Genomic DNA, 11811 nt, shown 5'->3' on the forward strand with positions numbered 1-11811 from the left:
GAGATGAAAAACAGATGACAATGAAGGCTGCGGTAAGGAAGAGACGAGAGAAAATAGAAGAAAAGGAAGCCAGATTCATAACTGCCAAAACTTGGAAGTAGCCAAGAAGTCCTTCAGTAGGTGAATGGATAAACACACTGCAGTAAATTCAGACAGTGGAACAGCATTCAGCATTAAAAAGAAACGAGCTATCAAGCCATGAAAAGACATGGAGGAGACCTGAATGCCTGCTGCTGAAAAGCCTGCCTACTGTATGATCCCAACTATATGACACTCTAGAAAAGGCAAAACCATGGGGACAGTAAAAAGATCAGTGGTTGCCAGGGGTGGGAGGCAGGGAAGGATGAACAGGCAGAGCACAGAGGAGTTCTAGGGCAGGGAATATACTCTGTATATATTCTGTTCCATGCCATAGAATGAACCCACCCAGAGTGAACCCTAATGTGAACCACGGCTTTGGGTGATAATGATGTGTCAGTGCAGGTTCATCAGTTGTAACAAGTGCGCCCTCTGGCGGACGATGTTGGTAGCGGGGAGGCTGCGGGTTCGTGTGTGGGGTAGAGGGTATGTGGGAAATCTCTGTACTTTCTGCTCCATTTTGCCGTGAGCCTGCAAGTGCTCAAAAGAAAGAAAAATGAGAAAGAAAGCAGAGCAGCACGCGCGATTAGCGGCCTCACACCTTTATTGCTTCTCTGAGTTGACCAGGCCACTCGTTCTGCTCTTGCACGGGCACCAGCTGGTGGAGGCAGGCGAGGCGACCACGGGAAGGCGGGAGATGCCGTTTGGTGGCCCAGCTCTGGGCTTTGGTGCGGCTCAGACGGGGAGCCTCAGACCCTGCTGGGCTTCTTGGGGTCTTTGTTCTTGGTCGGCACGAAGGCGTACAGCTCCTCCACGAGCAGCTCCATGCGGGCGGTGACCTCGGTCACCGTGTCGATGACCAGCTTCTGCTGCTGCTTCAGCTTGTTGTTCTCCCACAGCGCCTTGCTCTCCTCCTGGAAAATCCGGTGCTCCTCGCACAGCACGTGCAGGGCCCGGTTCTCCTCCTGCAGGTTCTGGTTCTCCTTCCGCAGCGCCTGCAGCGCCTGCCTCATCTCCCGCAGCAGCTCCAGGGACTGGCCGCCGTCGGGCAGGCCCGGGCCCGCCTTGCCCCCCTCCTCCCTGGGCTGCCCCGACAGGTGGCTGAGCATCTCGCGCAGGGCCCAGAGCGTCTTGGAGTCCTCCTGCGGGGCCTGGGGCTCCTTGAAGGGGGAGGAGAGGCCCGCGCCCTGGTCCGGCAGCAGCCCGTGGGGCGCCTCATGGGGCGAGGGGACCGGTTTGATCTCGGTCAAGGCCGCCTTCTCGTCCGGCTGGGCCTTTCTCTGCTCCAGCAGCTGCTGCAGGGCCCGGTTCTCCTCCCGGAGGAGCTGCAGGGTGCAGCTCTCCCGGCCGCCGTGCACCTGCAGGTCCGGGTCCTTCTTCACCGCTTCCAGGGACGAGGCGTTGTGCTTGCGCAGCAGCGGCGAGGCGCGGCGCAGCACGGCCCGGTGCTCCTCCCATAAGACCTGCAGGATCTCGTTCTCCTCGCGGAGCGTGCGGTTCTCCGCGCGCAGGGACTGGTTCTCCGCGCACAGGGACTGGTTCTCCGCACGCAGGGACTGGTTCTCCTCCTGCCACGGGCACTCCTTGGCCAGCCTCGTGTGGTGCAGCTTGTGGTGGAAGGACGAGGACGGGGAGAAGTAGGGGGACTGCAGGCGACAGTTCTCACTCACCCACTGCCCGTCCTGGAAGACGAACGTCTCGTCGCTGAGCTGCACGCGGGGAGGGCTGTTGTCCAGCTTCAGGTCCTCCTGGGAGGCGGGGCTTTCCATGGGGTCCAGGGGCACCACGGAGGGGAAACGGTTCGGCTGGTAGGAGTGTTGGCTGACCGCCTGGCGGCTCAGCCTGGGCAGGGCGGCCTGCCTGGCCCAGCGCGGGCTGGGGTACAAGTTGTGGAGCCTCAGGAAGGGCTCGGCTGTACCCCCCTGCGGGAGAGAACAGGGAAGCCCAGAGTTAGCGAAGGAGCTGACGCACCCGAGGCTGGCTGACCACATGAGAGGCCGGGAGACCCCAAAAGAAACCCAGTCTGGGGGTCTGGACTGGCCACAGGGGGCGCTTTTGCACTTGGCTTCTTGGGTTCCTCGCAAGGAAATGACATCGGTCTTCGTTATTCGCGGTTCTATAAAGTCCCGCGAATACAGAATTCGCGACTACTGTACCATTGCTCCGAAGAGACGCAGGGCGTTAGGTTCCTGCTAGCCTCTGGCCACATTTTCCTCAAACAATCAATAAATCACTTGGTCTGCTGTTGAAAGACACCTTATTTAAAATGTACTTTTGGGCTTCCCTGGTGGCACAGTGGTTGAGAGTCCGTCTGCCGTTGCAGGGGACACGGGTTCGTGCCCCTGTCCGGGAAGATCCCACATGCCGCGGAGCGGCTGGGGCTGTGAGCCATGGCCGCTGAGCCTGCGCGTCCAGAGATTGTGCTCCGCAATGGGAGAGGCCACAACGGTGAGAGGCCCGCGTACCGCTAAAATAAAATAAAATGTACTTTTGATTCATTACATTGAACTTGCGGTCAACAGCACTGTGACTCATGTGGGAAGGAAGCTTACCTAGCAGGTGTTCTCTCTGTAAGGCACATCACATCACTGCCTTCTTGTGCTTAGCTTAGGACGGCTACACAGCACTGCAGCACCATGCTTGAGGGCCATTTTAGACAGTGAAATCACCAACAAAAAGCACAAGAGTGTGAAAACAGTGACGCTAAATAAACTGTGAAAAGGACACTGTTTTACAGTCTGAGAGCTGAAACAAGAAGGCACCTCCAACTGGAAACGTGTGCATCAGGTAACTCCAATTTTTCATCATTCTGTGCATGTCTATGAATAATCATGAAAGTGAGACGAGTACTGATTTTGGGGTTGCAAACTAATTTTAGTGAAAAAAATTTAGGCAGATTCACAAATATGGAATCCATGAATAATGAGAATCAAGAATATATCATGGAGGATAAAGGCATCGATATTGGAGCCAACCAACTGTTTGAGTCCTCGCCCCATTATTTGATTAGTTACAAGAACACGGACAAATTATGTGAGCTTTAGTTACCACGCTTTCAAATTGGGATAACTGCACCTACTGCCTTGCCTCATAGAAATATTTTAGGATTAAGAGAGGTAATGTATGAAAGCACTAAGCATGGGTGCTGGCACCCTAGAGGAAGAATAAACACTGTTCTCCAGCTACCGGAGCTGTAGATGTGTACCCACCATTGGCATCACCCAACAGCCACTCACGTTGTCCCAAATGGCAGTGCTCTTGGTAAGTCCCACCTTCTTCCTGGCCCCATTCAGGCTTATCCTCCACTCTTAGCCATCCCTGATAGCAACCCCTTTAACACCAACCAACATGGTGCTAAGCTTAAAACAGAGTCCAGCTGATAATTTTGGAAAGGAAAGGCACCATCATGGACATATCACCGAGCAATGGGAGTTCAACAGGTGGCAGTGAAGACATCAAAGGATACCAAGTAATTCATACAGAGGAATTCATGATGGTGGCCATGCACCTCAAAACCACCACATAAAAAGAGGATCAGAGCCACGGAGCTTACACCCAACAAACCACTGTCACACTTCTCAATATAGAAGAATAAGCTGAGTGAGTTTTAAATGCAGATTTTGGAGCCTTTACTTACAAGACTCATTCACTCATCCATCTGTATTTTTAACCAGCTCCCTCAGGTGATTCTGGCTTCCGGTGGTGAGAACTGCTCTGAGCCAGGTAGAATGCAGTTTGCAGGTGAGGGTTACAGCAGGGCTGAAGGCCAAGGGGTCAAGACTGGGGTCACACAGATGCTCATCCTGGTTCTGTTGCTGATGGGCAGCGTGAAACTAGAGAGCTCTCACTCTCTCTGAGACCCAGATTTTCACTAGTACGAAAGAGAGTCAGACTCTGTGATCTTAAAGGCACCACCTTCCAACATGGAAAGTCAGCAAATTGTACCTGTAAAATGGAAATAATAACACATGCCCTGCTTAGTTGACAACACCATTGTGAGGATTAAATGAGATAATGAATGTAAAAGTGTTTTTAAAACTGCCAGGTGCCACAGAAATGTAAGGTTTTTAAAACTGCCAGGTGCCATAGTAATGTAAGTGTTTTTAAAACTGCCAGGTGCCATCTTACATGTAAGAAATGTAAATGTAAGGTATTGTTACCAAGAAAAGGAGATTTCTCTAATGGAGGAATTCTGAGATGAATTCAAAAAGCAGTGAACAAGTGGGATGCATCCTGGAGAAGAGGTAACAATTGCAGCAATGAATTTAAATAAAAATAAGATCATGAGAGCTGCTTCTAAATACACCAAAAGCATTTCAAGCAAGTACACTGCAATGCTCTCCAAATATTAATTTCTCATTCCTTAGGTTATTTTCAAAATTTTACAGATAGAGAAGATAGAAAACAAGTCAGGTTATTCACATTATATATATAGGCATATAGAGAGATATATAATTTGTACAGTGTATAAAGTTGGTTAGAATTCTTTAAGACCCAAAGAGCTAGATAAATAGAAGGCATGATTCTATGCTATTAACTTTCCAATAAGCATGTCATTAACTTTGTAAGGTTGTGCTTAATCTTCCAGAGAGCGAGGGTGCAGGGACATTCTGCAATCAGAACCTTATTTACTTTAAATAAATCCAGCCTCCATGGTTTTCATCTTTCTCAATGGGAGAAGCACAATGGCTCTTGTGGCTGAACCTGTGATCAGAATGAACCCCATTGTGAAGAGCCCAGACCGTTTCCTTATAAATTTAAGGTGCCTTGATCTCAGACTGGGAAGATTAGCCAAGGTCAATAAGGAGTAAATCTTGAGAGGTCCTCTTCATCCTCCAAGGATGAAGCACTACAGGACTCCATCTCAGCAGTAATATCCTGCTCTTGAAGATATTACTATGGAAAATGTAGTTTTCGTCAATGATGTGTATACCCATCAAGAGAAAGAAAGGGAAGAAGTTTTGTGCTACTGAATTCATTTAATCTTCACAACACTGATTTAATAAAGTGTTATTATTCCCATTTTACAGATGGAGAAACTGAAACTCAGAGAAGTTAAATAACCAGCACCAGTTCACTCAGTAAGTCACAAATCCAGTTCTGGCTCCCTGAACTTATATATGTGAAGCACACATGTAGGAAGTCTCCATGAATTAAGCAAAGGACTTTCACTACTTGGGGACTTTTTCTTATGGAAAATTCCAAACATACACAAAAAGAGAGAGGATAGTCTAATAAATTTCCACGTACCCAGCTTCGGCAGTTATCAAATCAAGGCCACACCTGCTTCATCGATACCTTCATCCAATTCCAGAACCACTCCCCTGCCGCTGGGTTATTTCAAAGCAAAGTATGATCCCTTAATATCAACAAATACTGATTCAGATTTCCCCAACTCTCTCATTTCTTTTTTTTTTTTTTGCGGTACGCGGGCCTCTCACTGCTGTGGCCTCTCCCGTTGCGGAGCACAGGCTCCATACGCGCAGGCTCAGCAGCCATGGCTCACGGGCCCAGCCGCTCCGCGGCACGTGGGATCCTCCCGGACCGGGGCACGAACCCACGTCCCCTGCATCAGCAGGCGGACTCTCAACCACTGCGCCACCAGGGAAGCCCTGGCATCTCCTTTTTAAATGCATTTGGTCCTCGAAGGAAAATGCATGAAATCACCAACTATGTGCTTCTGTCAGGTCACCAGCCTTGTGCGCGGCAAGTGGAGACCGTGGAGGAGGAAAAGCCAGTGGCAGGGCGGGCAGGGCAAAGGCAAAGGACAGGTGGTAAGACCAAAGTCTCTCTCTGATGCTAAGGGGTGTCTAAGGACCAGGGCTCAGTGGGACCTTCTGGACTTTAATTTCTGGGGCTGCTGGCCTCCCATCTAAATAGTTCAGCAACAGGACTAGTCAATGACTAGCCAGTTTAGCTGACATACGCTGAGGTTCTCTCCACTCCTGGAGAAGTACGGCTACCACAGACCAGAAGAGACGTCCAAATGCTCCCAGCAGATTTCAAGCCTGTTGACCAAGTTTTCTGAAGCCCTACTTTGCCAGCATTACTGAGGGTTACGGTCAGAGAACATGCAACCATCTGGGGTTACTTTTCAAGCATGTGAAGCTGAGAGGCCCAGAATGATGGAAGGAGAAGCCAGATCCGCCACTAATGTTCGCACCAGGTTGACAAGGCTGAGTCTCATTATAATATTTTTAAATTAACTCCGTTCTGAGCACCATGAGAAAGTCAATGTTGGTTTTAAGAAATGCGAACAGATAAGAGGATAATGCACAGGTCAGTGTGATTGATTTTGATAGAATCATAACACTAACAGCAAAGAGAATAAACATGTCATCTGTCATGTATCTGGTAGTCTTAGCTAATTGTTTAACACACAATCTTCTGAAATCTTCCTCCTAACACTTATTCAAATTGGTAGAGATACAGGCATTGTTGGTGGATTCCATAGCTTCTGAAGAACAAACCCAAACAAAGGGGACTGAGAAAAGGCAACAGTGAGGGATGAGGGGGGGCCCTGGGGGGTGCTGTGGGAGCTCATTCTGACCTGGTATAGATCCTTCATTAATGATCTCACAGGAAACAGTGCCTTTATGAAACTCACAGATAGAGCTCACTGGGGAAATGGGAATGCTGGTGAGAACTGAATCATTATGTACAAAAGGAACCAGGAGGGCAGAGAGCTTGGGCAGGAAGTAACATTGATGGCTGGCAAGTTAATGTGTTGGAGGGAAATCAGAAAACACAAATGTTTAATGTGAGGAAGAAAAACTGGAAATCAATAAGACCCGAAAAGACCTAAGGGCGAAACAAATAGTGAATCATAGGCCTTTGCAATGTAAATGAGAAGCGCCAGGCACGACTGGGGGCTGGGAGACCAGAGGTGCTTTCTGGAAACACAGAGCTGCTGCTGCAATCCCCTTCCCAAATGAATGGGCTCAGCCTCAAAACGAAGCAGAATGTGGCAGATACAGGCAGGGAGCTCACGGCAGGCGGTGAAGATGGGCGGAGAAGAGGCACCATCTCTTAAGAGCAAGGGAAGAAGCAGGCGGCATGTGCCCAGCTTGCGGCATAGCAGAGGAAGTGGGCACTGACCTGGCTTCAAGCCTCTAACTCCAGCTCTGCCATTACTAGCGGGCTTCCTAGGGTTCCCAGTTCCCGTTCCTACACAATCTCTCCCTCGCACTGCATGGCCCAGTGCCGTCACATGATCAAATCAGTGCTCAATCTCCCTTCCTCCCCTTGTTTTTTTTTTTTGCAGTACGCGGCCCTCTCACTGTTGTGGCCTCTCCCGTTGCGGAGCACAGGCTCCGGACGCGCAGGCTCAGCGGCCATGGCTCACGGGCCCAGCCGCTCCGCGGCATGTGGGATCTTCCCGGACCGGGGCACGAACCCGCATCCCCTGCATCGGCAGGCGGACTCTCAACCACTGCGCCACCAGGGAAGCCCTCCCCTTGTTTTTTGTTTTGTTTTGTTTTTGTTTCTTTGTTTGGCCACACCATGCAGCATGCGGGATCTTAGTCCCCCGACCAGGGATCGAACCCGTGCCCCCTGCAGTGGAAGTGCAGAGTCTTAACCACTGGACCGCCAGGGAAGTCCCCCTTCCTCCCCTGGTTAACCAGATCAGTCCTTCCAGTGCTGTCAGTTGTAACCATCTCATTTGAGGAGGTCCAGTCAGCACACTGGTCCCTCTCACAGCTCTAGTGATGGCCCAGTTCAGATCATCTAAACTTATAGACACCCCCTTCACCCTGAGCACCAGCCTAGAGTACCCTGCCGGGTGTCTGGAACCTGCCACAGGACTTGTGTCCTCTTGGCAGGTATACCCATGAGGCACATCTGCCCATGTGCCCAGGCAGCAGGTGTCCTCTAATTTCATGCTCTCCAAGATCCCAGGATGCCCACTGGCGATCAATCCTGTTCCTACACATCCCTGGACAGAGCTTTCAGATAGTTACCTCTGCATTGGATTCCTCCACCGTACATTTTAGGCCCTCTGGTTGCACCGCCATGATCTTCCAACAGGGCCTTAGGTGACTCTGGAGAAGCAAGGCTCCTCCCTTTGTGACACAGCAATAGGAACAATCCAATCAGGAGGACCCCTCCCAGGAAACAGCTGCTTAGCAGGAGGAGAACTGAGAATCTCCAGCCTGTCATCCGTTCATTGGCCTCCATTCTGAACCCCCCAGGCCCACCCCTCTTACACTCTGTCTTTGGTATACAGCAGGCCTTCATTCTCTTGACCCCTCCGCATGACCCTGTACCCCTCCGCCCACATCCTAGGTTCATGGATCCAGTCGTATGCTTTTGATTGCAAGTCTCAGTTCTAATTCTGCCCCCATAAATCCAGAGTAGTTGCACAACAGCAAGCACCAAAAGATCTAATTTTGAGAAGATTGGCTTATTTCCGAGAGTCACAGAAACTTCAAGTGGCAGGGCTGGAAGGTCTTCCCAGATCACCTAACCCACCCCCCCTCATTCGAGGGATGAGAAACCCAAGACGCTGAGTGACTAAGTGGCCTCCCCCAGGTACACAGCTGGCTGGCAGCTGACCTAGAACTAGAATCTGAGGCCCTGACTACTCTGCTCTTTCTACGACATCTTGCTAGAGTTTTGACAGAGGAGGACTATTCTGGCTAAAACTGAGAGGCTGCATCCTTCTGTGATTATCCCTACCTGAGGTAGAACCACACTGATTGGAATTTCTAGGCTTTCAGATCTGGTATCCCTTTTTCTTGTAAAATTTGGCCTCGAGTGCTGTGGAAAAGAGGAAATAAGTAGATTTCTGCTTCCCAGCCCATCCTCTGGACTTCAACTTCTCACCTGAAAAACAGAGGACTTTTTACTACTCACTCATCCCCTCTTGTTAATTATGTACGTTATGAAAATCTGGGTCTGAAAGAATGTGAAGATGATATCTGATACGATGCTTTATCAGTCTCTGAACAGAAATTAAGACAGGTATTACAGTTGATGGAAAAGCTTTCTGAAAGTCTGTGGAGCAGAGATACCGATACCTACTACCTTTTCTAAAATTATTATTTCTATCTCAAGTAAAAAGCCATACCAATGTTAGGTGCCAGGTATAGGTCCTATGCAGAAGTTGGTCACCAAAACACTCAGAACATTCCAGGGGTGACATCACAAAACAATATGGTGTTTTTCAAGGCTCATGGTCTCTCTCTGAGCATCACAGGTGGAAATGAGGCATCTGATGGTCAGCAAGAGCTCACCCTGGTTGTGTCCACATGGCCAGTCAAGGTCAGTGTGACAAGTCAAGGTCGGTGTGACACACAATAGCCCAAACACGGGCCCCCTGTTTGGTCATCCTGGCTGGCATTTACATCCCCACTGCCAGGCTGGGCCGAGACCCCTATCCTCTCTCCAGGGGTGGCATCTTCTACTTGGATTACTCAAGAAGGAAGAAACCCAGACCACAAGAAAGAATGTAGTCTGAGAGGTTTTTTGACACCCATCTGTTCTTCAGTTCTCTGACACCAATTGGATGTCCTATAATTCAATTCTGACACACCCTACCTGAAGTTGGTGCCAGATCCCACAAGTTAAAGGGCTCAGTCCCACAAAACTGCTCCCAGGGCTTCCCTGGTGGCACAGTGGTTGAGAGTCCGCCTGCCGATGCAGGGGACACGGGTTCGTGCCCAGGTCCAGGAAGATCCCACATGCCGCAGAGCGGCTGGGCCCGTGAGCCATGGCCGCTGAGCCTGTGCGTCCGGAGCCTGTGCTCCACAACGGGAGAGGCCACAACAGTGAGAGGCCCGCGTACCGCGCAAAAAAAAAACAAAAAACAAAAAAACCTGGACCCTAAATATGCTTCCGATCTTCTCAAAAAGTTGACCCAGACTATTCTGAACACTGTATCAAGGAATTACAATATGAATGAACATCGCTAATCTACAGTCAGTGAGCTACAAAATCTTTTCATAGTAAATCCCACCAAAAAAATACTTTAAGTGCAAATCCTTAAACCTATATTTCTTATTTTATAAATTTGATGCTTTTTCTAACCTATTATTATGGTATGCATATTATAAAACATACCCAAAATTGAAATTTTATAGGATAAACAAAGAAAAATAACTGTTTTATAATAGTGTTATTTTATCTTATTCATTAAAAACACAAAACAAGTTTTGCTTCCACAAAAAACAATTATCAATAGTAATATTTTTAGTGAGCACAGTGTAATTTTAAACAGTGTGGTTCCCTCTTGCTTAAAATCTTGGTTTAACACAGTGAGCCAAAAGTCAAGTTCTAAGTTCAGTTTACTTATGTTTTTGGATTTAATGACTGCCCTTGCTGAAGAGGGTACCTCACAATGATGTATATATCCAAATGGAAAAATACATTTTTTTTTTTTTTTTGCGGTATGCGGGCCTCTCACTGTTGTGGCCTCTCCCGTTGCGGAGCACAGGCTCCGGACGCACAGGCTCAGCGGCCATGGCTCACGGGCCCAGCCGCTCAGCGGCACGGGGGATCTTCCCAGACCGGGGCACGAACCCGTGTCCCCTGCATCGGCAGGCAGTCTCCCAACCACTGTGCCACCAGGGAAGCCCGAAAAATACATTATTGACTGCAATTTCTAAGCAATATTCAATATTCAGTCCTATCCCCAAATAATGCAATGGTTATTGCTAAAATTTAAAATTTGCATCCAAAATGTTCTTTTCATTGAGTGAGGTTTCTCAAAAAAAAAAAACCACTCTCAATTCTCTTGCTTACTGTTAAAACACCATCATTTCCATGAGGGGGGAAATATATTTTTTTAATCTTTCAAAAAATGGTTCGTATATAGCACACTGTTAACAACCACTTGTCACCACAAGAAAAGGTTAGCAACCTTATAACACCGCTCTTTTGTAAAAAGAGACAACTGCAAAATCTCTGAGACACAACAGATCTTTATGGTCATTCTCCATCTTGGTACAAAGTACTGCAAAAATCCTGGCATTCTGCACAGCTCTCTCACTTGTTAAAATCAGATCAACTGCATCCATGATATCATCTAGTTCATTGTGCACTGCTTGGCTTTGATTGCTTTGCAGCAATCGTTTGACTATAAATTACTCTACGGTGGATACATTTCACGAGCGATGCCATCCCTGCACCCTCACCCCAGCATCCTCTTGATAAGCAGCCGCTCCATCAAATGCTATTTTAAACAGTTGTTCCATGAGAACATTATTTCTAGTAAAGTTATTTACAGTTGAGATCCTTTCTGACGTCTTTCTATAATTGGTTCACAAAAGAATGGCACTTTGTTTTATTATTGAAGGGGAAGCTATACCTGCACTTCACTCAGCTGTGTAACAAATACTATTTGATTTGTTTCAATATTTGTTTCTTCAAAGTTTTCTCTGCAACTATCAGCAGTTTTGCTGGCTAAGGAATGAAGATTCATTTCATTCAATCATTCAGAAAGGATTTACTAAGCACTTGGGCTGTGCCAGTCGCTGTCCTAGGTGTGAGGATGTCATGAACAAAATTAACTTCTCACGGAGCTGTGTGCCTGGGCAGGAAGACAGATGGTAAGCAAATAAAAAACCAAGTATATGTCAGGGTAAGCACCCTAAAGAAAAGTTCAACAGGATATTGGGACAGAGAGTGGCAGAGTGAGCTATTTCAGGTGATGACGAAGACTTCCTTGAGGAGGTGACATTTGACCAAAGGTGTTGCGGGTAAGCTATGGAATATCTGGGAGAAGAGCACGTC

General features: G+C 48.2%; 1 protein-coding gene across 2 annotated transcripts; it reads right to left on the minus strand.

The window, feature by feature from the left end:
- Positions 1-827: 827 nt before the first annotated feature.
- On the minus strand, positions 828-9223 carry CBY2 (chibby family member 2; the record flags this gene model as incomplete). 2 transcript variants are annotated; one of them, XM_081214872.1, is made up of 3 exons in its annotated part: positions 828-2000; positions 8758-8838; positions 9149-9223. In XM_081214872.1, 3 exons carry the CDS (start codon positions 9221-9223, stop codon positions 828-830), a joined length of 1329 nt encoding a protein of 442 aa, XP_081070998.1. The 2 variants fall into 2 exon arrangements, with proteins under 2 accessions (XP_081070998.1, XP_081070999.1); XM_081214873.1 differs by lacking the exon at positions 8758-8838.
- Between the last annotated feature and the right edge of the window lie 2588 nt (positions 9224-11811).

The sequence above is a fragment of the Mesoplodon bidens genome (assembly GCF_964165515.1).
Source record: "Mesoplodon bidens genome assembly, chromosome: 17".
In the NCBI taxonomy this organism is placed as follows: Eukaryota; Metazoa; Chordata; class Mammalia; order Artiodactyla; family Ziphiidae; genus Mesoplodon; species Mesoplodon bidens.